We start from the raw sequence: 24725 nt of genomic DNA, 5'->3' as shown, positions 1-24725 counted from the left end.
CTATGCTGTCAACAATACAGTAACGGTGGAGTGGAGTGTCATGGCCACACCCAGCATCATTCTCCGGAAAGTGGTGGATAGATGATACAATATAAACTATATAAATGATTCTAAGTGTTTGTGTTTGTGTTTGTGTTTCAGAACAACTGCCTGAGTCGACCCGTCATCTACCTGAGCTCCGACATCGAACCCAAGCTGCTGGGGAAGCTGAAGGACATCATCAAGAGACACCAGGTGAGTGGTGGTGGTGGTTACCGTGGCGTCGTGGTTACCGTCGGCGTCGTGGTTACCGTGGCGTCGCACACAGAGGTGGAAACATCTGGAGAGTTTTTAAGCTTTAATACGTTGTTGTTTTTCTGTTGTTGTTGTTGTTGCAGGGCTCAGTGACTGAAGACAAAACCTCCAGCTCCCACGTCGTCGTTCCTATTCCCACCAGTCTGGAGGAAGGTGAGACCATCTGTTCCCTTCCTTCCTTCCTTCCTTCTCTCCTTCTCTCCTTCCTTCCTTCCTTCCTTCCTTCCTTCCTTCCTTCCTTCCTTCCTTCCTTCCTTCCTTCCTTCCTCCCTTCCTTCTTTCCTTTCTCCCTTCCTTCCTTCCTTCCTTCCTTCCTTCCTTCCTTCCTTTCTCCCTTCCTTCCTTCCTTTCTCCCTTCCTTCCTTCCTTCCTTTCTCCCTTCCTTCTTTCCACAATACTTTTCCCCTCCCTTTCTTCATTCCATCCTTCCCTTCCTTCTTCCTTCTTCTTCCTTCCTTGAACGATCTTGATCTATTCCCTCCCACCCTCCATCTTTCTTTCCTTCCCTTTTCCCTTCCTTCCTTCCTTCCTTCCTTCCTTCCTTCCTTCCTTCCTTCTTTCCTTTCGTCCTTACTTCTTTCTTCCTTTTTGACCCAATCTGTTCCCTCTCTCCTTCTATCTTTCCTTAGTTTTTCCCTTCCTTCCTTCCTTCCCTTCGTCTTTACTTCTTCTTCCTTCCTCTTTTGACCCAATTGACCTGATCTGTTTCCTCCCTCTGTTTTTCCTTCCTTTTTCCCTTCCTTCTTTCGTCCCTTCTTTCCCTTCTTCATTCCTTGAACGAATCTGTTCTCTCTCTCCATCTTTCTTTCCTTCCTTCCTTTCCACAATCCTTTCCCCTCCCTTTCTTCATTCCTTCCTTCCCTTCCTCCTTCCTTCTTCTTCCTTCCTTGAACAAATCTGTTCCCTCTCTTCCTTCCTTCCTTCCTTCCTTCCTTCCTTCCTTCCTTCCTTCCTTCCTTCCCTTCGTCTTTACTTCTTCCTTCCTCTTTTGATCCAATTGACCTGATCTGTTTCCTCCCTCTGTCTTTCCTTCCTTTTTCCCTTCCCTTTTCCCTTCCTTCTTTCGTCCCCTCTTTCCCTTCTTCCTTCCCTGAACAAATCTGTTCCCTCCCTCCCTCCCTCCCTCCCTCTTTCTTTCCTTCCCTTTTCACTTCCTTCCTTCCTTCCTTCCTTCCTTCTCTCCCTTCGTCCTTACTTCTTTCCTCCTTTTTGACCCAATCTGTTCCCTCTCTCCTTCTATCTTTCCTTCCTTCTTTCCTCCCATCTTTCCCTTCCTTCCTCCCTTCCTTCCTTCCTTCCTTCCTTCCTTCCTTCCTTCCTTCCTTCCTTCCTTCCTTCCTTCCTTCCTTCCTTCCTGATGATGATGATGATGATGATGATGATGATGTTGTTGTTGTTGTTGTGTTGTTGTGTTGCTCCAGAGGAGTGGGTTCGTCCTGTGATGAAGAGAGATAAACAGGTGCTGCTCCACTGGGGATACTTCCCCGACAGGTCGGTTCCACATGTGTTTCCTGCTTTTATTGTCAAAGTTTAACACTTCTATATATTATATTTTTACTGGCTCAAAGTTGAACTCTTTCTCAGGCCTTTGACCTTTTGACCTTTTCCTCTTTTCCTCCTCTCACTGCTGTAGTTATGACACCTGGATCGCGGCCAGTGAGATCGAAGCAGCAGTGGAGGATCCTCCCAGTCCAGAGAAGCCCAGGAAGGTACCGGACCACTTACAGTCTTATCCTTTAAAGGGATAGTTCAACATTTTGGCAAATTGGCCCATTGCCAGTCATAGCAGTAGAGTCATAGCAGTAAGTTCGTTACCTTTAATTGTCGGTGCAAGATATTTTTAGAACGGTGGAGCAGAGCCGTGAGCTGCTCAGAGCTACGCTACGGAGGCTCATTATGGGATTTCTTGGTTTCCCTCATCAAACTCATCAAATACACAATTCAACAACTCCACAACGCTCTGGTGGACAAGTTGTGAGCTGCACATTCACCACGCTATGAGATAATAACACAACGTTACCACACAGAGTTGTTTTAGAGGTAAATTCATGTAAAACCGCTGATGCGCGTTGCCTTCAGGGACAGTTTTTCATCAACAGTCTCTATATTTCCCTCTTTCCAACTCTGTGTGGTAACATTGTGTTATTATCTCATAGCGTGGTGAATGTGCAGCTCACAACTTGTCCACCAGAGCGTTGTGGAGTTGTTGGATTGTGTATTTGATGAGTTTGATGATGAGGGAAACCAAGAAATCCCATAATGAGCCTCCTCTGTAGCGTAGCTCTGAGCAGCTCACGGCTCTGCTCCGCCGTTCTAAAAACAGCTTGCACCGACAATTAAAGGTAACGAACCTACTGCTATGACTATAGGGATTATGGCAATGGGCCAATTTGCCAAAATGTTGAATGAACTATCCCTTTAACTCACAGAGGAAATTATATTTTCTAATTTCACTTCATTTATTTCAACCTGTTAAAGAAATACGTCTTTATTTTCTCTGCTCTCAGGTCCACGCCAAGTGGATCTTAGACCTGGACCAGTACAACGAGTGGATGAACGAGGAGGACTACGAGGTCGGGGACGGCTGCCCCAAGAGGAAGAGGATCTCCGCCAAGACGCTGACGGACGAGGTGACCACGCCCGACGAGCGGCGGGACAAGAAGCCCGGCAGCGCCAAGAAGAGGAAGCGCTCGCCGTCGCCCTCGCCCACGCCTCCGCCTCAGGAGAGCAAGAAGAAGAACACCAAGAAAGGGTTCGTTTGTTTTTTTGACGGTTTTCAGGAACATCAGACTGTACGGTGATAATAATAATATATTTATCATATTATGGTATCTATTCTGTGGCGTGTGCACCGACAGGCCGACGACCCCGTACACCAAGTCCAAACGGGGCCAGAGGGAGGAGGAGCAGGAGGATCTCAGTAAGGACCTGGATGAAGCTTCACCTGTTCCAGCGTCTGAAGAAGGAAACACAGCCAAGACAAGTACACCTCAGTCTTTGATATTATTTGAATTATTTCAGTCTTTGATTTAACACAACTCAAGATTTGCACAATAGAAATGAATAGAAACATATATACATCAATTATTTTAATATTATATTAAATTATTTGCCCCCTTCCTGATGTTTAAGATCATAAAACTAATTTTAATATTAGACAAAGTAAATGTTTCAAATGATGATTTCATTTATAAAGGGAAAAAAGCCATCAAAACCGACCTAACTCTATGTAAAAAAAAAAAAAGAAAAAAAAAAGTAATTGCTCCGCTTGTTAAATCATGAACTAACTGTTAAATCAAATTTTTTGGAAAGGTGAGTTCAATTTCACTATCCATACCCAGGCCTGATTTGGATTTAAATATCTTTTTAGCCTTAATAAATTAAAAATCATCATTTAAAAACTGCATTCTGGATTAACTTGGCTCATCTTTGTCTAATATTTGATTCTTATCTAATTTGTTTAATGATCTTTAACCTGACAAACATGCAAAAAAGAAAGAAAGAAAGAAATCAGGAAGGGGCGGGGGGGTGCTTTTTCACGGTGCTGTACAGTGACTTTCTGAACATCTTCTAAAAACAGCCAGGGAACATTAGCTGACTGCAGTTTTAAAGTCTACCAAATCTTTAAATTTTAGCTCATTTGTATCAATAAATAATTCATATATTTGCAAAACATGAACTAAAATGTATTTATCTACTTCAACCCACCTCAAACTTTATTTATAGAGCACTTTAAAAACAATGAAAGTGCTGTACAGATCAATAAAAACCACCATTATTAAAATACCATAAAATGCATAAGTCAAGTGCAATAGAATACAAAAGAGCTATAAATAAACACATTTATTTAAAGTTATTCATTTGACAGGGACAGAGAATATAAAAAAAAAAAAACATTTCTGCAAATACAGTATGCCAGATTTTGCCAAAAGGCTAGTTTCCATCCCATAAAGGCTCCCTAAAAATGAAACAAAACAAAACAAACAAACAATATCCATCCATCTAAAAAAAACAAACTCATCAATAAGCTAACAAATAAATAAATAATAACCTAATAAATAACAACACAGCCATGTTCATCACTCACTGACTTTGTTTCTACAGATAACACTAAAAAGGACTCGGATTCAACTCCAGTCAAAGGAGGAATGGACATGGGTGAGCAGCAGTTTAGTTTTCTTCCTGCTTCCTGCTTCCTGATTATATTGTTTTATTATTGTCTTATATCAAATTAATATTATTGATTAATATATTTAACAGATGAGCAGGAGGACGAGTCCATGGAAACAACAGGAAAGGTAAAGGCAGCGCGAGACAGACGATGTGACGTGACCCGAGGACAGTCAGGCCCATACATCATCCTCTGTGTGTGTGTGTGTGTGTGTGTGTGTGTGTGTGTGTGTGTGTGTGTGTGTGTGTGTGTGTGTGTGTGTGTGTGTGTGTGTGTGTGTCTGCCTGTGTGTGTGTGTGTGTGTGTGCTAACAGGAGGAGGAGGAAGGCTCCCCGAGCGTGAAGGGTGAACCGGTGAAAGGCTCGGACCTTCACGAGGACAACGTGACCGAACAGACTCACCACATCATCATCCCGAGCTACGCCGCCTGGTTCGACTACAACAGGTACGACGAGAAAAAAAAACACCTGAGAGCCGACGAGGAAACTCACATCCAGGAACTTCTTTTCCCTCCTGGTGTTAAATTAAATTATTATTAAAGGGACATTAGCTGTGTCCCAATTCAGGGGCTGCAGCCTTCGGAGGGTGCATTTGAAGGCCGATTACGTCAGAGCGCTGTGTGAAGGCTGTTCTGTCCCAATTCGTCTAAATTCGAAGGCTCCTCCAAACGCAGCCTCCAAATGCGTCCTCCTTTCCCCTGCATTCGGAGGATGCATCGCTACTATCCTTCGCGGCCTCCCGTATCCCAAGATGCTTTGCTGCACCGTTGTTGTTATTAGCAACCTAGCCGTTAGCTATCGAACGTAGCAGCTCTGTGCTGTAGCCACGGTAACCCGGCTCTGCGGCCGGCTCGGAGGTGTGTCTGCCCGCTGCTGAGCTCTGCTCTGCTCTGGCTGCACAGGTGAGGAGCGGAGGTGTGTGTGACAACTTTTAATAAGAAAGCTATGAAAACACATTACTTGTGCTCTTTATTCTCTATTCACTTAATAGCCTGAAGCCCCCCCCCCCCCCCCCCCCGGCTGCTGTTCAATGGTTTGTTTATTAGTATATTATTGATAACTGCCCTGGTATTGATTCTACTTCTTTAAAAAAAAAAAAAAAAAAAAGGAGGAGGAGGAGGAGGAGCGGAAGAGCGGTAGAGCCGTTACAAGCGGCACTTTTAAATGTTTAATGTCCGGCCGTTGTTTACGTTCGGATCAGGAAATGCTCTGAAGGCTAGACCGTCCCATTTACCGACCGTTGATGCAGCCGACGGAGGAGCCTCCGAAGCCGTTGCCTCCGGAGACCGCGTAGGCTGGGTCCTCCGAAGGCTGCAGCCCCTGAATTGAGACACAGCTATTGTGTAACTTCTCCTGTTATCTATTCAGGAAAATTGATTATTTGGTTCTTCAGTCTGTTTTTCATTAACCAGTAATCCCCCCATCAACAAAGTGAAGTGTTCCTTTCAGCTCTGAATTTGCCGTTCATATCATTCTTATACATATATCCACAATTTTCCAAACGTCATCTATGATTTTGCATTTCCGGTGGAATTGTATGTTTACGTTTCCATGGTTTTCAGTCGTTGTCATAGTTGCGGTAAACGCATGGATCTATTAACGCTGGCTTTTAACACGGATGTCAGTCTGTGTGATATCCAATGTTAAAAGCTTCTAGTGTGATGATCCATGCGTTTTACAGATTTTCATTGAAAAAAAAAAAAAAAAAATCCATGCATTTACCGCGACTACCGAAACCATGGAAACGTAAACATAAAATTCCGCCGAAAGAGCAAAAAACCGGCAAAACCGGCTTACGTTTTTGACGTTCAGAAAAAGGTGGATAATTGAGAGGGTAAGCAGATGTCATTTTAGTCACAGAAGTCCCGAGAAAGACGGTAAAACAATACCACATCGCCATGACAACATATTGTCACGTGTATTGTTTTGCCTCGTGCTGACGGACCACTTGTTTACATAGAGGCTTGTTTATGCCGTTATGTGCAGCGGCTGTCGTCCGTCTGCCGTCTGCCCAATTTCACGTGAATGCAGCATGAAAAATACGACTGAGTTGCTTGAGATATACAACCACAACGCTAGATGGGAGGAATTCCTACACAATGTCCCTTTAATTAATAAAGTCTCAGGCAGCAACACTAGTGTGAACTCATCTGTCGTTGAAAATAAAACCCGTCCTAGAGTTTGTGCAGCTCTGATTCGTCCTCCTGTTTCTCCTCAGTGTTCACGCCATCGAGCGCCGAGCTCTGCCAGAGTTCTTCAACGGAAAGAACAAATCCAAAACCCCTGAGATGTAAGTATACGATACACATTAATAAAAGTTATCGCATATGATGAGGAAACAATTCACTGACATACCAGAGAAAAAAGGTGAATCTAGAAATATCGGTGAATCTAACTGTTCATGCAGAAAATCATGTAACTCAAATAAATTAATCAAAAATTAAAATAAGTTTGGTTTGTTTAGAAATAATTTGACTGATCAGAGTTAAAAGGTTTGAGATGAGGAGAAAATGTTTATGTTTTAGGTCAAATCATTTGATCAGTGATTAGAAAACACACAGGTGATTTAAAGTCTCCATTTTCTGTCATTCTTAATTTTAGCGCAAGAAAATAAATCACTAAGAAAAAGGATAAACTTTTATTGTCCCTTGTAGGAAGTTTGTCTCAGACAGCAGTGCTACTCATGCTGTAAAATTGTAAATTGTAAATGAACTGGTCCTTCATTTTAAAGGAGAAAACAGTTTGCACATTGAAATATATCCTGAGACCCAGGATATAAATGTATATTATGTTAAATATGTTTTTAGGAGTGAAAATCAGTTTCCTTTCATTTCCTGGTAAAGAAGCAGGTTGAGTCACAGTCACAGGTCTGTTTCTGTCTAATGAAACGAGGCAACAAAGACACGTTTCAGGATCAATTTAGGACTAAACCCTGAATTCAAAGATGGAATCTAGTGAATAACCTTTAAAAACAGGGTTATTTCCAGATGTTAGACATTAACTCTCTCCCTCTCCCTCCTGCAGCTACCTGGCCTACAGGAACTTCATGATCGACACCTACAGACTGAACCCTCAGGAGTATCTCACCTCCACCGCCTGCCGCAGGAACCTGGCGGGGGACGTGTGCGCCATCATGAGGTGGGTGGAGCCTGAAGGCGACCATGTGACCAACCTCGACCAATGGCAGCGCAGCGTGTGAACTAGGGCTGGGTATCGGTACTCGATTGCTTTCAGGTATCGACCGGAACAACTCAGTACCAAGCAGAATCAAAACTGTGCCTGTCAAAACGATACCTGCAATCTGACTAAGGTTTCTATGGTTTTGCTCGCAGCCAATCGCTGCAGTCTTTATCTCTCTTGTCCGTCTTTGGAAATGAGAAGCGGTAATGGAAGAGCACTACCGCCAATAACTGACTGAAAAACAGCCGTCCGTCATTTAAAAATGAAATCGCGGACTGAGACTCGGTACCAGCGGAGAATATATTCTCTGATACTGAGTCTCAGTCTGCGATTTCATTTTTAAATGACGTTACCGCTTCTGGTCACAGTCCTCGTTACATAATGAGCGCTCATCTAAACAAGGAAGTCTTCTCTCCCGGTGTAAAACTATGTCAATATTTTCCGGCCACTTCTCATCAAAACCCGCACCTCGCAGAGTTTGCGCTGCACCTCAGTTTCATTTGTTTTTTATTTAGAGTTTCACACAGAACTTTCTGGTGGAGTCTTTCCATGTTTCTCCTTCTGCACCAGTGAAAGGGAAACATTTACATTTTTTCAGACAATACGATTGTCTGTTTTTTTTTTTTTTTTAATTGAACGACTATTCATTTCATTGCCCATCCCTAGTAAAAATCTTTTGAATGGGGAGGAGTGGTGACATTCATGCAACCGATTGCTTTCTTTTCTCATGATCAGTATCGAATGAAGTTGAAATAAAAGTAGTAAAATGAAGTACTCAATTGGTATCGGTATCGGAAATGTTTAAACGATACCCAGCCCTAGTGTGAACCCTGTGTGTGTGTGTGTGTGTGTGTGTGTGTGTGTGTGTGTGTGTGTGTGTGTGTGTGTGTGTGTGTGTGTGTGTGTGCTTGTTTGTAGAGTCCACGCCTTCCTGGAGCAGTGGGGTCTGATCAACTACCAGGTGGACTCAGAGAGCCGGCCCACGCCCATGGGACCGCCACCCACCTCCCACTTCCACGTCCTGGCAGACACTCCGTCCAGTCTGGTGCCGCTGCAGCCCAAGACCCCCCAGGTCAGATAAAACACACACACACACACACACAAATGTTTTAGAGGGAAATACAGAGACTGTTGATGAAAAACTGTCCCTGAAGGCAACGTGCATCAGTGGTTTTGCATGAATTTCCCTCTAAAACAACTCTGTGTGGTAACGTTGTGTTATTATCTCATAGCGTGGTGAATGTGCAGCTCACAACTTGTCCACCAGAGCGTTGTGGAGTTGTTGGATTGTGTATTTGATGAGTTTGATGAGGGAAACCAAGAAATCCCATAATGAGCCTCCGTAGCGTAGCTCTGAGCAGCTCACGGCTCTGCTCCGCCGTTCTAAAAATAGCTTGCAACGAGAATTAAAGGTAATGAACCTACTGCTATGACTATAGGGATTATGGTAATGGGCCAATTTGACAAAATGTGGAACTATCCCTTTAAAATAACCTCAAATAACAAGGGGTTATGGTATTTCATATCTCAACCAGTACTTTTTGTTGTGTTTGCTGATTTTCTATCTGGTAAACAAGACTTTAACCTCGTGGCGCCGGGCCTGATGTACACAATGATGATTTCCAGGATGTTTAACCTCTGTCTCTCACCTGTGTTTCCTGTCTCACCTGCAGACCCCGGCCACCCAGCAGATGATGTCGTTCCCAGACAAAGTGAAGGATAAACCTGCAGACCTGCAGAACTTTGGGCTGCGGACCGACATGTACAGCAAGAAGAGCAGCTCCACAAAGGTAGAAGGGCCAAGAAACGTTGTGGTCAAGACCAACTAATCCGAGAGACCAAGTCCCAGTCCTCATAATAACCATGTGTCTTGATATTTACATTTTTCCTCCTCAGCTAGATACTTCAGTACAACTATTTTAATTATCTTAAAGAAATAGTTCACCAAAAAAACTACAAAAAAACTCCCCCTCATGCTGATGAATACTCTGGAGTAGTTTTTTATTCCTCAAAGGTCATCTGGAGACCCGGGAGGCCGGTTCCTAGTCCAACCAAAACTTTATATGAGAGTAATAGGGCCCGACACAAAAACATCTACAACTACATAACAACCATTTAAAGCAGAAGTAAGTGATATATTTGTGTTAATATAAGTCTTAAATAGTTGTATCTTCCGACAGCAATCACTTACATAGAGTGTTTGGACTGAAACACGGGTCTCTCAGTCCCTCTGCTCTGCTCTGAGTCGAGGAGAAAACATTTATCGTATCCTACAGTTTTTATCCAATGAGGAGAGAGAACGGCATGCAGGGCTGTGTGTGCAGCCAAGGAACGCCGTGAATGTGGTGACGTAGCGACGAGGACTGTTATGGTGCGTTCAAGGAAACTCGTATTTTTCCGACCGTGAAGTGGTACCAGTTCGATCTGGTGCGAGTTCACGGGTCTGAAGTTACGAGTGGCCGTTATAGTGACTTTCACCGGTAAAACAGGTCGGAAAAACACGAGTGGGTTGCCTGGAACGCTACAAAGTCGTAAGTTGTGACTTGAAGCTGTAATTTACGGTTTCAAAAGCCTGCCTGGAACGCAGCATTAGCGAAAACGACCGGATCACTCACTTCTGCTTTAATATTCCTCCACACTGCTCGTCCACTGCAACCCAAGTGTCCTGAAGGGAGATAGTCCAGAGTTTACTGACTGTTCAGGCTGTAAAAATGTCCTAAATGAGGTAGTTTCCAGTAAACTCTGGACTATCTCCCTTCAGGACACTTGGGTTGCAGTGGACAAGCAGTGTGGAGGAATATTAAATGGTTGTTATGTAGTTGTAGATGTTTTTGTGTCGGGCCCTATTACTCTCATATAAAGTTTTGGTTGAACTAGGAACCGGCCTCCCGGGTCTCCAGATGCACTTTGAGGAATAGAAAACTACTCCGGAGTATTCATCAGCACAGCATTTCATTTTTTGGTGAACTATTCCTTTAAAGATATTGAATTACATCACATGTAAAGTGAGTGAGTGACAGAGAGACATTTGTGGTAAAAGAAAAAAAGATGTCACTGCTGCTGTGGTCTTGACTGGTCTGGAGACCGAGACCTTGAAAACATCAAGTCCAAGACCACAGAGATTTTTTTTTATTTCTAACTGTAATAATAATAATCCATCATTTTAATATAAAGATGTGATGTTTTTGTTTGCAGAGCAAGAGTGCAGCGAGCTCCATGAGGGAGTGGACAGAGCAGGAGACACTACTACTACTGGAGGTGCACACACACACACACACACACACACACACACACACACACACACACACACACACACACACACACACACACACACACACACACACACACACACCTACACACACACACAAATAAATGAATAAAATGAGTAGGCTAAGCATTTAATTCATATACAGTATGTTACAAAATCAACTTAATTCAAGGGCCACATTAAACATTTATTTGTGTATTTAAATAGATAAACAAATAAATTATAGGCCTATATATCAATAGATGATTGAATATCAACAGTTTTAAAACATTAATACATAATATACAGCAGGGCAATATCAGTCACAACAAATACTACTGATAATAGTATTTTTGGTTACAGAAGTTAATACATTTATAATTGATCAAAAAGCTAAGCTAGCAGCAAAAAAAAAGAATAAAACTGCTGATCTTCCTATAAAATTATGCAGGGAATGTCATCATCTGTAGCGAGTATGAGCTGAGTGATTGAATTAATAAAAAATACAAACACAATATTTCAGTTTAGCATTGGCTGATACATCAACTTGTTTAATCAAATAGGCCTACTGGCTAGCATGCTACATTATGTTCAGTATGCTTCTTTACAAGTTACCAAAACCAGCATCTCACTCATCACCCCAAACACTGAAGTTATGTTACATGAATATAACCCCAGATCTGACTTCACTGTGAGGTCAAAGTGAAGAATGTCCTGAAAGCTCATCAACTCCGATAGGTCTATATCAATAGATGATTGAATATCAACAGTTTTAAAACATTAAATATATAATATACAGCAGGGAAATATGCGCATATTTAAATGCACAATGAGAAAAAACCTGTGTAAAATTACAACATATATACACAGGTTCTCCTGACTGTTTGTTCCATGCTGTTATTAAATTACTGAAATATAATTAAGTATTTCATGTAAAAGAAGTTATGATGATCGTTATTTTATTTTATTAAAAGTAAAAATATGGGTCCCTTAAGAAAAAGGTTGGGAACCACTGCTTTAATTAAAAAACAACAAACAAACGCTGGAGCTAAACGCTGCCGCGCCGTTTCCTCAGGGTTTGGAGATGTACAAGGACGACTGGAACAAAGTGTCGGAACACGTGGGCAGCCGCACGCAGGACGAGTGCATCCTTCACTTCCTGCGGCTGCCGATCGAGGACCCGTACCTGGAGGAGAGCTCGTCGACCCTCGGGCCGCTGGCCTACCAGCCGATCCCCTTCAGCCAGGCAGGAAACCCCGTCATGAGCTCCGTGGCCTTCCTCGCCTCCGTGGTCGACCCGCGCGTGGCCTCGGCCGCCGCCAAGTCTGCTCTGGGTGAGGGGGAAGTCTTTTATTTTGAAAAGTCGCTGCTGTAGAGATGCTCTAAAGGGATACGCCAACATTTTTTGTTCTTCGTGTCTTGCCTCAATCCGGAGTCCATGACCAGCAGATTGACACCATCCTTTCGACTGTGCGTGCAGTAGGGCTGTCACTTTTTATTCGACATTCGAATATTCGTTCGATTGTGGGAGGAAAAGTTCGTATTCGAGCAGTAATGACCTGCTCGATATGCAGGCTGCAGCAAAGATACTCTATTTACCGTCTTTGGCTGCAGTGCCCAGTGCCTGTATAGCGCCGCGGAATGTCCACCGGACGCGGAAGGGCCGCGAAGAGCCGAGAAACGGAGCCAGTTTACTTTCTGTGCCCATATTAACCGCTGGTGTGGTGTCGCGGCGTGCACCTCCGCGGCCGGCTCGCGCCGTGCAGCGTCTGGTCTATTTTGTGTGAGAGCCGCGAGCAATCGCGTCAAGCTGGGCAGGAAGTCAAACATGAAACAACGAGAGTATCCGGTCAATTTTCAAAATAAAACACCGCGACTGTGTGTGCTGCGGCGGTGGCGCTGCGGGGGGGGGGTAATATTCGAATATATCCGAACGAATTACGGGTCATTCAATAATCGTTCGAACCTCATTTTTCTAAAAACTGACAGCCCTAGCGTGCAGTAACAAGGGAGATAGAGCCGTATCGCCCGTAATTAGCTTAGCTCAAACACTGGAAGTGTATAGGTAGTGTTAGCCTGCCTCCACCTAAAGTCGCTAATTAGCTTAGCTCAAACGCTGGAAGTGTATGGGTAGTGTTAGCCTGCCTCCACCTAAAGTCGCTAATTAGCTTAGCTCAAACACTGGAAGTGTATGGGTAGTGTTAGCCTGCCTCCACCTAAAGTCGCTAATTAGCTTAGCTCAAACACTGGAAGTGTATGGGTAGTGTTAGCCTGCCTCCACCTAAAGTCGCTAATTAGCTTAGCTCAAACACTGGAAGTGTATGGGTAGTGTTAGCCTGCCTCCACCTAAAGTCGCTAATTAGCTTAGCTCAAACACTGGAAGTGTATGGGTAGTGTTAGCCTGCCTCCACCTAAAGTAGCTAATTAGCTTAGCTCAAACACTGGAAGTGTATGGGTAGTGTTAGCCTGCCTCCTACCTGAGCTGAAATCAGCAGTCAGAAGCTGATTTCATTTTAGCTCTAAACTCTGTAAATATATCACTTTATTGACATTTCAAACATGTTTAGGTGAGAAAGTAGCCGTTTAGATCAGCAGTGTGTCGTTAATTTGTCTAAATACCAGCTGTTTACAATTTTGTTCGGACGAATTTGGCGCTACTCAAGCTAGCTGTTGTGACCAACGCACTTCCGGTTACTTTCACAAAATAAAACACCCGTTGCCCTTTACATACAGAAAACCATGACGATAGAATTTGTGCTTTTACTTTGAAATAGGAAGCTAACCTGCCCTCGATGTAGCTAGCTTGAACCAAAATAAAGCGTCTTTGCTTGAACCCTCCGTTTTGACCGATCTCGTCCCGTTAGCGGCATTTGACTGCTCAAGATGCCTTACCGGAGAGTTTTGTCAGCTCTGAGACGAAGATCAGCCCGCCGGTTTCCCTTTAGAGTTGCTGAAGAGTTTCTCTGATGACTTTAGGTGGAGGCAGGCTAACACTACCCATACACTTCCAGTGTTTGAGCTAAGCTAATTAGCGACTTTAGGTGGAGGCAGGCTAACACTACCCATACACTTCCAGTGTTTGAGCTAAGCTAATTAGTGACTTTAGGTGGAGGCAGGCTAACACTACCCATACACTTCCAGTGTTTGAGCTAAGCTAATTAGCGACTTTAGGTGGAGGCAGGCTAACACTACCCATACACTTCCAGTGTTTGAGCTAAGCTAATTACGGCGATACGGCTCTATCTCCCTTGTTACTGCACGCACAGTCGAAAGGATGGTGTCTATCTGCTGGTCATGGACTCAGGAGTGAGGCAAGACACGGAAAAAAAAAAAATGTTGGCGTATCCCATTAAAATTAAACTAAAGCCGTTTCCTGTCGTCACTGACTCTACAACGACGTCATGCGTCTTTGTTCCCTGTGCGTTATTTATTTGAGTTTCATGTTGTGTTGTGTTAGATGCGGTGCCGGTGAAAAAAATTTTTTTTGGCGTATCCCTTTAAAAAAAACAAAACAGAGATTTTATGAATAAATGCTGGAACGAGCTCACAGCTTCTGTCTTCTTTCAGAAAAACGTGAGAAGTTTCCTCGGTAGGTTTAGAAGTTTTACTTCCTGAATCAGGCGTAATAATCAATAACTGATCAATCTGAGAAAACTACGGAAGCGTATTGCATTCACTTGAGTAATTTATTTTTTGGTTTGTTTTTCGGGGTAATTATTTCTGTTTTTCTGACTTATTTTTTTCTGTTTTTCGTGGTAATATTTTTCTGACTTAACGAGATTTAAAAATCCCGCAACAATCTCCCACCTGCAAGTAACGTTTAACTGCTGCAGTCAAGCCTCCACTACATCTTAGATCCATGAGACACATTGTTAAGGATTTTTATTCAAACTACACTTTGGTTCAGGTTCCACCATTGCTTTATTTTCCAGACTGACGGCTCCAACACAAGCTTTAACAAACTTTTCCCGGGGCAAGCTACACACGTCACATCAGGGAGCGCCTTCAAAATAAAAGTACTACTCATAACACAATGAGTAAAGGCGCTTTCTTTTACATTGCTTAACATACATCCATGGATATGCTCCACAAAAAATACAGTCTTATTTTCACTGTGTTCCCAGTAAATTCAGATTTGTATTGAAAGGAAACGACCTGTTATTACAGAACTCCTTCTCAGAGAGAGAGAGTCACTTTTATTTTGAAATCAGTCCTTATGTTACTTGCAGGTGGGAGCTTCTCACGGGATTTTGAAATCTGTGAATGCAATACGCTTCCCTAGAAAACTAACAAAATTAAACTCTGATGTGAACGTTTGTTGTGGGACTTTGGGAACTCTACATGATCCAATAATTAATATTAAACATCTGAGTTACTTTCTCTCTAATTACTATCGACCAATCAGATTCCTTGACGTTGAATTATTGATTGATTGATTAATTGATTGATTGGTTGATGGTTGTGAACCCTTGCTGCTCCTCAGAGGAGTTCTCTCGGATGAAGGAGGAGGTTCCTGCTGCGCTGGTGGAGGCTCACGTGCGGCGGGTGGAGGAGGCGGCGAGAGTCAGCGGGCGCCAGGATCCCCTGTACGGACTGGAGGGGAGCGGCATCGCTGGCACCGGGCTGGAGGAGGGGGAGCGGCCTGGTGAGGACACACACACACACACACACACACACACACACACACACACACACACACACACAACATTAATAGTCAATTTGTTGATTTGTTTCTGATTCGACTGCCGATCTTTCCGTCGAATCGTCGCAAAATGTGATTATTGAAAAAACAGATCGTACCATTCTGACTATATGGGGGTGCTCAGCTCACTGCTGCTGAGGATCTGATTTTACATAGACTTTCTTTGTTTTCTAATAATTCATATATTCATATTTATATAAAGCCTATTTTGATACAAACATCGGCTTAATTAATTTCTGTTAATAAAAAATGTTGAATGACGTGTGCATTTAATCAGTAAGGCAAGTCATCTTTATTTAAATAGCGCATTTGATACCAAGGCAGCTCAATGTGCTTCACATAAAGACAAAACATTTAAAAAGAACAGCATAAAAACAAACAATTTTTTAAAAACTAAAAAAAGTGTAAACATTAAACATAGAGTTAAAAGCAAGAGCAAAGAAGAAGAAAAAAGTAGAAGAAAAGAAAATAGATAAAGTTAAAAGTTCTTAAAAAGAGCTCAGCCATAAGCACATGGAAAGAGAAACGTTTTAACCTGGATTTAAAGTAGGCCTCCCTTTACTACGTACGGTTTGCATTCACATCTGTTTGTGAGCATCATGTTACTACATTATAAAAGTAACTAATGACCAGGAAAAGTAACTATTGCATTACTTTTGTAATAAAATGCTCAAATATGTCAAATTTGAACTTTTAAATTCAACTTTATTTAATGAAACTCAATATTGGACATGATAAATGAATGAAATTGACACTTGATAGAATAAATCATTATTATTATCATTGTGCACTTACTGTACTGTACCTACACTACCTGCATCGTTGTGTGGGACAAAGCTCCCTTCGACCTCGTTGACCTTGTGAACAAACACAACCCTACTCTGCCTCTGATTGGTTTACGATGAATAACGGTCACAGGGTTATAACAGGGGAAAGAGTAACTTTTTTGATTACTCGTTGTTACTGAAAAAAGTAGCGCCGTAAGTACAGTAATGCTGTTTATTTATAACGCCTTTATTCCCATCATTCAATCTTCAGAAGTGAGGGAGAAGGTCCTGTTGCCGACTGAAGAATTAAATGTGTTTATTTGGGTGTTTTCGCTCTTTTCAATGATGGAATAAGACACAAATGAGATCATGATTCAACGACGAGTCAACTAAAGGCAAAATGTGCTGAGTCAGATTTCAACAGCTTCTCCTGACGTGTTTCCTTTCTGGTCCTGCAGATGAAAACACTGATGAGAACAAGAACGAGAGCCAATCAGGCGAAGAGAAGAGAGAGACCAAGGTTTGTTCTAAATCCAGATCATGTTTCTTCTCATTTGTGATGTTTCTGAAGCTGCAGAGCTGAACATGTTGTGTTGTTGTTGTTGTTGTTGATGATGATGTTGTGGTGTTACAGGAGAACAAAGACGGAGCGATGGAGGAGGAGGAGAAGCAGACGGAGAACGGGAAGAAGGAGGACGAGAGAGGGAGAGAGCCTGAAGGAGAGAGAGAGGCCGACAAGACAGAGTCAGAGATGGGTAAGAGAGTCAAACATGTGAAAATAACTATCATCATATTATTCTATTCTATTGTTTTAGCTATATAGTGTTCAAATAAACTAAACTAAACTAATAAAACAACAAAAGAAAAGGCAAAACAGTCGTATAGTCGAAACAACAGTTACACAAAACAAATACGGTACTAACATGTCTGAAAAGTCAAGTCAAGTCAAATTTTATCTGTAGAGCACATTTAATATGACCGAAGTCGTCAAAGTGCTGTACAGGTAGAAAGTTAAAACAATATACTAGAAAGCAATACAACACAATTATACAATTATACAAACATGCATGCATACATTGGGACATAACAAAAGCAAAAAGCAAAAGAGCAGAAAGAAATAGAAACGTATTAAATCCTCCCTCTTATCAACTTTTCATTAATTATTTTACCAGCTAACCAATTAATCATCTGTTGGCTTTGCTATATTATATTCAGCAATTTCTGTAGAAAAATTAGAGCTGTCGAGCGATTAATTGCAATACTATTCTGTGATTAATCACCATTAAAATACTAAATATGACTTGTATTTTGGTGGTGAAGATAAAAAATGTGCTGTTGGACAAACTAGTCTGAGAAATCTCAGTGAGACAGAAACAGAACAACTACAGACATTTTTAAATCTAAGAAAACACAATGTTTATTATGTATTTATTTGTTTAATTTATTATAGTCTGTTAATCCTTTATAGTATTGAAGGATATAATTTATTTTCCTACAGTTAGTCCATTAGGATGCAGTTTTACAGAAATAATAACAAAACATCATAGTTGGTTATTTTTTCCACATCAACACTATATTTTGATCAGTGTCTTAAAGGGATAGTTCACCCAAAATTGAAATTTCCCTCATGATCTCCTCCCCCTCATGTGGACTAAGGGCTGGGAGAAGTTTCAGAGTCCTCCGTGGCTTCTCTGAGTTACAGGGGGTCTCGGAGTAGCAGTGCATGTCCATATGACGGTTGCAAATGGATACCAACTGTCTTCGTAACAAAAAGACACACCAAAAAACATCCAAATACCTCCATGCTGCACGTATGTAATGTCCGTCTTGTATTGAAGCTTCTCGAAGCTCCTCTTCCTGGTTCGTCAAATTTGGACGAACTGGGAAGAGGAGCTTCCAGAAGCTTCCGCTACAAAACAAGCTTGAAATATAGACTTATTTAATTGTTTTCGGGACAATTTCGCATTTCGGGGCTTCAATTATGGTTATGGACATGCACTGCTACGCCGAGACCCCCTGTAACTCAGAGAAGCCACGGAGGACTCTGAAACTTCTCCCAGCCCTTAGTCCACATGAGGGGGAGGAGATAATGAGTGAAATTTCAATTTTGGGTGAACTATCCCTTTAAACAAATACTAATGTATGTACAGTATGTATGCTCTACCTTAATGCATTAATTTGTCTTTACTGCATTATTGTTTCCAGGTTAATTGCTGCTAACTCATTTTTTCATGTGGTATAAAAAGGCAAAATCACAAAATATTCAAAAACCAACAAAATGATGTTGTACAAACAAACACATATCGATGTTTTTAAACGAAGCTCCGCCCTCAGATTTAGTTGTGTGTGTTTGTTCTTCCAGGCGACGGGGAGAAGGAGAAGGAGGGAAAAGAGGGAGCGGAGGAAGGACAGAGAGAAGGAGAGAGCGAGGGAGAGAGGAAGGCGAAGGTGGAGCGTGATGTGGGAGAAGGGAACCTGGCCACGGCCGCCGCCTCGGCTCTCGCTGCCGCCGCCGTCAAAGCCAAGGTTAGACCGACTAGTACACCGAACAGCTGTTTAATCCAGCTGTTCCACATCTGCTCTGGCTCACAGTGGTTTCACCTGCTGCCTCTCTGTCTCTCTGTCTCTCTGTCTCTTATTATCATTATCGATTAATCTGTTGTTTTATTTAAACGATTAATCAATTAGTTGTTTGGTCAATAAAATGTAAAAAAAAAAGTTGAAAAATGTCAATCAGTGTTTCCCAAATCACAAGATGACGTCCTGAAATGTCTTGTTTTGTCAGTTTATTGTCATAAAGGAGCAAAGAAACCAGAAATAGTCACATTTAAGAAGCTGAAATCAGAGAATTTGGACTTTTTTTCTTTAAAAAACTACCAAACTGATGGTTCGATTTTTAAAATAGTTGACGATTAATTTAATAATCGATTATTGTGCGATTAGTCAATTAATTGTTGCGGCTCTAATTGATTCACTATTACAAAATTAAATATTGCGATTTTTCAGTGTATCGAAATATTCTTACACCCCTAGTAGACTGTTAGTAGTATGATGCAAAATGGAAGCTGTTTAATCCAGCTGTTCCACATCTGCCCTGGCTCACAGTGGTTTCACCTGCTGCCTCTCTGTCTCTCTCTGTGTCTCTCCATCTCTCTATCTCTCTGCAGCACCTGGCTGCGGTGGAGGAGAGGAAGATCAAGTCTCTGGTGGCTCTGCTGGTGGAAACGCAGATGAAGAAGCTGGAGATCAAACTGCGACACTTTGAAGAACTGGAAACCATCATGGACCGAGAGAGGGAGGCTGTGAGTTCCATTTCCACTTTTACAGTATGAGAGCTTGAACTCTGCTGATCGCCATTCTCAAGTCTTTGGGTATCTTTTTATATCCTTTTTCTTTTTTATAAAGTTGAACAGCCTTCTCCTTCAGGACTTGACAGTTATTTTGCTTTCCCCATGATAATGATTATTACACAACAGTTAGTTCCGACCAGTTCTGAGTAATTTTTTTTTTTTATATATATTTTTTATTAATTTTCAACATCATAATAAAACAAGGCAAAAGGGATGGCAAGTCTGCTGCATGGCACTGCAATGTACATATTCAACCATACCTCTCACCAATGCACACACACACACACACACTTCACAGCACACCCAAAGGCACACATGCATACACACACCCTGACACCACACCACTCACACTGTACATACATACCGGTACATACGTACATACAGACACACTCACGTAGTTACAAAACAAAACAAAACAAAACAAAACCAGAAACAAGACAAATGGTGATTTTTTTTTTTTTTGTCTAGTTCTGAGTAATTTGATTGGACAAGAGACGTTCCATGAGTGCTGATATACAGTATAACACCACTGACCTGAACATTAAACCGTTTCTCTGCTGCTACAGTTATAAACGGACCTGAACATTAAAACCCGGACGTGGTCCGTCTAATTGGAGATAATTCTCAGTCTAAACCCGACTGGAAAAAAAAAAAAATCGCCGCGGGGGCAACTACGTTTTGACGGCGATGTGTTTTGATATTAGCGTTAGCTGTTGTTAGCCACGTAGCTCAGTAGCTTCAACTGTGTTTATATTGATTACATAGCAGATAAACAAATGTAATACGGTATCGATAACGTCTCTGTATTCACTCTCTGTTCACGCTGGTCCTGTTGCTCCGGTGCTAATCAGACACGGGCTCAGAACCAGAGCCAGAACCAGAACCAGCTCAAAGCTTGTAGCTTGTAGCTAGCTAGTAGGAAATGTTTATGTGTTGCCTGGCAACAGCCTTGTCTCCCTTCCAGCAGCAGAACTATTTGTGTTGGTGGAGCCAAACAGAGACGTTCTAATATTGAGAGAAGTCCTAGAAGGACTTTTTGAGCCAAAGAAATTATGAAATAAACAAACAAATCATAATCTCTTGTAGCTTATTACTGTCTGTTAACTAATAAAATGCGCTCGTAGCACTGTTGTATAAAAGCAACATCACACTGGAGGTCGTGCTGTTGTACTGAATATCAGCACGGTGTGATTATCTACGACTGAATCACACCCGTGCGCTGATATAAGGTACAACAGCACGACCTCCAGTGTGATGTTGCTTAATTATCAATTCAACAAATCAAAAAGAGCATCTTCAGTGAAAACAGGAACAGGCCAGTAGGCCACCATGAGGTGAGAAGACAGAGCTTGAAGACACCAAGAGAGGAAGTGGATCTGATTTTAGCAGGAAGGTTGTTCCAATCTACCGGTGCTTAAACATGAAAATATAATGTGAATACTTTAAAGGTGATAGCTACAAGTTTAATTCCTCCTGGCCAGTAGCTCTCGCTCCAACCTTCTGTTTTACTGGTTTCCAGTTACAGCAGTTACACATGACATCAACGTTCTAATGCTGTTGCCACAGAGACCATTCCATGCCGACGTTGCCAATGTAACCAGATGTAAATATTTACATATTTCGGACCCGCCAAAATTTATTAAACAATTATTAATATACTATTTTTAAAAAATTCTGTAAAATTAATACTTTTATTCTGCACCCCTCTAGACATTCTGTGGATGCATTATTTTTGAAAAATGTATCCTTTTGATGAAAAAGTTGTAGCTATGACCTTTAACCATAGACTGTAAAAACATGGCCGTAGCGTCCGTGACGTCACCCATTGGTTTTGGGGAGTCGTTTTTGTGACTCCAATATGGCGGCCTGAACAGCGCCATGTTGGATTGGCCGGCCGAGAACCCGCCCACTGGCCTCGAAGCAGCTGTCCACGGAGCTGCTCGGACCTGTCTCAACGTTTCCGCGCCCTAATTGGCCAGAGTTTTAACCTAATAACAGTAAAACAGTAGAGTTAAAAAAAAATCACCCCCCTCAGAGTGTGTGCGGGGGTAGAAACTATCGATTAAGAAAAAAAAACGTTCTGACACCAGGCTTTTAACATGTTTATTGAGGATGTAAAGTCGGCGATTTTAACATGGGGGTCTATGGAGAGTTGCTCCCTTCTGACACCAGCCCCCAGAGGAATCCGAGGGGATTGCAGTTTTTTGAACGCAGAAGTGAGCTTCACTTCTCAAACCGACAACTGCCCCCTTGCCTTTAACGTATTCCTGTGTGTGTGTGTGTGTGTGTGTGTGTGTGTGTGTGTGTGTGTGTGTGTGTGTGTGTGTGTGTGTGTGTGCAGCTGGAGTACCAGCGACAGCAGCTGCTGGCCGACCGTCAGTCCTTCCACATGGAGCAGCTGAAGTACGCGGAGATGAGAGCTCGTCAGCAGCACTTCCAGCAGATCCAGCAGCAGCAGCACAGCCAGGCCGGATCGGGGGCCGCCGCCGGAGCTGCTCACTCCTCCACGCCGGCCGCCGCTGCTGCTGCTGCAGCCGCCGCCGCAGCAGCAGCCGCCGCCGCCGCCGCTGCTGCAGCCTCGGCCCCCTCCGCCCCGCCCGCGGCCCAGAGCGTGACGCCCAATCAGCCGGCTCCCAGCACGCCGGCGCCGCAGCCGGCCGCCAGCCCCGCGCCGCCGGCCTCCTCCTCCGCTGCCCCGCCCGCCGAGGTCCAACCGGCCGCCGGCGCTCACAGCTCGCCGCCCGGCGCCGCGAGCCAGACCGCAGCCACGCACTCCAGCTCCAGCACCACGCCCGTCCTCCACGGTCAGTCACCGGCACCGCATCTAACACAACACAACATGAAACTCAAATAACGAACAAGTAACAAAGACGCATGACATCGTTGCAGAGTCAGTGACGACACCTAACCCTAAGGCGTCGAGTCCATGACCAGCAGATAGACACCATCCTTTCGACTGTGCGTGCAGTAACAAGGGAGATAGAGCCGTATCGCCGTAATTAGCTTAGCTCAAACACTGGAAGTGTATGGGTAGTGTTAGCCTGCCTCCACCTAAAGTCGCTAATTAGCTTAGCTCAAACGCTGGAAGTGTATAGGTAGCGTTAGCCTGCCTCCACCTTAAGTCGCTAATTAGCTTAGCTCAAACGCTGGAAGTGTATAGGTAGTGTTAGCCTGCCTCCACCTAAAGTCGCTAATTAGCTTAGCTCAAACGCTGGGAGTGTATAGGTAGTGTTAGCCTGCCTCCTACCTAAAGTCATTAATTAGCTTAGCTCAAACGCTGGAAGTGTATAGGTAGTGTTAGCCTGCCTCCTACCTAAAGTCGTTAATTAGCTTAGCTCAAACGCTGGAAGTGTATGTGTAGTGTTAGCCTGCCTCCTACCTAAAGTCGCTAATTAGCTTAGCTCAAACACTGGAAGTGTATGGGTAGTGTTAGCCTGCCTCCTACCCGAGCCGAAATCAGCAGTCAGAAGCTGATTTCATTTTAGCTCTAAACTCTGTAAATATATCACTTTATCCACATTTCAAACATGTTTAGGTGAGAAAGAAGCCGTTTAGATCAGCAGTGTGTCGTTAATTTGTCTAAATACCAGCTGTTTACAATTTTGTTTGGACGAATTCGGCGCTACTCAAGCTAGCCGTTGTGACCAACGCACTTCCGGTTACTTTCACAAAATAAAACACCCGTTGCCCTTTACATACAGAAAACCATGACGATAGAATTAGTGCTTTTACTTTGAAATAGGAAGCTAATTTACCCTCCATGTAGCTAGCTTGAACCAAAATAAAGCGTCTTTGCTTGAACCCTCCGTTTTGACCGATCTGGTCCCGTTAGCGGCATTTGACCGCTCAAGATGCCTTACCGGAGAGTTTTGTCAGCTCTGAGACGAAGATCGGCCCGCCGGTTTCTGTTTAGAGTTGCTGAAGAATTCCTCTGATGACCTTAGGAGGAGGCAGGCTAACACTACCCATACACTTCCAGTGTTTGAGCTAAGCTAATTAGCGACTTTAGGTGGAGGCAGGCTAACACTACCCATACACTTCCAGTGTTTGAGCTAAGCTAATTAGCGACTTTAGGTGGAGGCAGGCTAACACTACCTATACACTTACAGCGTTTGAGCTAAGCTAATTAGCGACTTTAGGTGGAGGCAGGCTAACACTACCTATACACTTCCAGTGTTTGAGCTAAGCTAATTAGCGACTTTAGGTGGAGGCAGGCTAACACTACCTATACACTTCCAGTGTTTGAGCTAAGCTAATTAGCGACTTTAGGTGGAGGCAGGCTAACACTACCTATACACTTCCAGCATTTGAGCTAAGCTAGTTAGCGACTTTAGGTGGAGGCAGGCTAACGCTACCTATACACTTCCAGCGTTTGAGCTAAGCTAATTAGCGACTTTAGGTGGAGGCAGGCTAACACTACCCATACACTTTCAGTGTTTGAGCTAAGCTAATTACGGCGATACGGCTCTATCTCCCTCGTTACTGCACGCACAGTCGAAAGGATGGTGTCTATCTGCTGGTCATGGACTCGGGAGTGAGGCAAGACATGGGGGAAAAAGTGTTGGCGTATCCCTTTAATCAGTGTTTTCTAAGTTTACACCATGAACCTTCTCCTCCTCCTCCTCACAGAACCCAGCCCCTCCCTCCCCGGGGAGTCGCTCCACCCGGCGGCGGCCCCGGTTCCTCCTCCACAGTGAGACGTCTTCATCCTCGTCCTCATCCTCGTCCTCGTCCTCGTTGTCATCGTCGACAACAAGTTGCCCGAGTGACTCAGACTCTGAATCCTGCCTGAATCATCTGGAACGAAGAAGTCGTGAACTGAAGGAAGAGAAGAACACATTTTACATTTTACATTTTCAACTTTTTATTTTTGGTTTGGTTTGTTTTGTTTTTCTTTTCCAAAAAGATGTGAGAAAGAAAAAAAAAACATCACCAACTTATTTGTTGAAAACAAAACATTAATAACAAGAAAAAAAGAAAAGAAATGCTTTTTCAAATTGAATCGACCAATGAAG

General features: G+C 43.0%; 1 protein-coding gene across 1 annotated transcript in view; it reads left to right on the top strand.

Annotated features, from left to right (window-relative positions):
- The window catches only part of smarcc2 (SWI/SNF related BAF chromatin remodeling complex subunit C2), a gene marked incomplete at its 3' end in the record, with an annotated part of 32234 nt that extends 7827 nt beyond the window's left edge, over positions 1 to 24407 (top strand). The window contains exons 5-26 of the mRNA XM_083972356.1: positions 142 to 234; positions 378 to 447; positions 1716 to 1785; positions 1928 to 2003; positions 2802 to 3046; positions 3153 to 3277; positions 4399 to 4452; positions 4555 to 4592; positions 4780 to 4910; positions 6683 to 6754; positions 7489 to 7602; positions 8563 to 8716; positions 9318 to 9434; positions 10840 to 10902; positions 11967 to 12225; positions 15375 to 15536; positions 16819 to 16880; positions 16995 to 17115; positions 18723 to 18886; positions 19528 to 19662; positions 22052 to 22514; positions 24340 to 24407. Coding sequence (XP_083828482.1) covers positions 142 to 234; positions 378 to 447; positions 1716 to 1785; positions 1928 to 2003; positions 2802 to 3046; positions 3153 to 3277; positions 4399 to 4452; positions 4555 to 4592; positions 4780 to 4910; positions 6683 to 6754; positions 7489 to 7602; positions 8563 to 8716; positions 9318 to 9434; positions 10840 to 10902; positions 11967 to 12225; positions 15375 to 15536; positions 16819 to 16880; positions 16995 to 17115; positions 18723 to 18886; positions 19528 to 19662; positions 22052 to 22514; positions 24340 to 24407 — 2856 coding nt within the window. The remainder of the gene's footprint in view (positions 1 to 141; positions 235 to 377; positions 448 to 1715; positions 1786 to 1927; positions 2004 to 2801; positions 3047 to 3152; positions 3278 to 4398; positions 4453 to 4554; positions 4593 to 4779; positions 4911 to 6682; positions 6755 to 7488; positions 7603 to 8562; positions 8717 to 9317; positions 9435 to 10839; positions 10903 to 11966; positions 12226 to 15374; positions 15537 to 16818; positions 16881 to 16994; positions 17116 to 18722; positions 18887 to 19527; positions 19663 to 22051; positions 22515 to 24339) is intronic.
- Positions 24408 to 24725: the final 318 nt, after the last annotated feature.

The sequence above is a fragment of the Trachurus trachurus genome (genome assembly GCF_905171665.1).
Source record: "Trachurus trachurus genome assembly, chromosome: 5".
NCBI lineage: Eukaryota > Metazoa > Chordata > Actinopteri > Carangiformes > Carangidae > Trachurus > Trachurus trachurus.
Note: the sequence above shows the minus strand (reverse complement) of the source record. Positions and strands in the feature narration are given on the sequence as shown.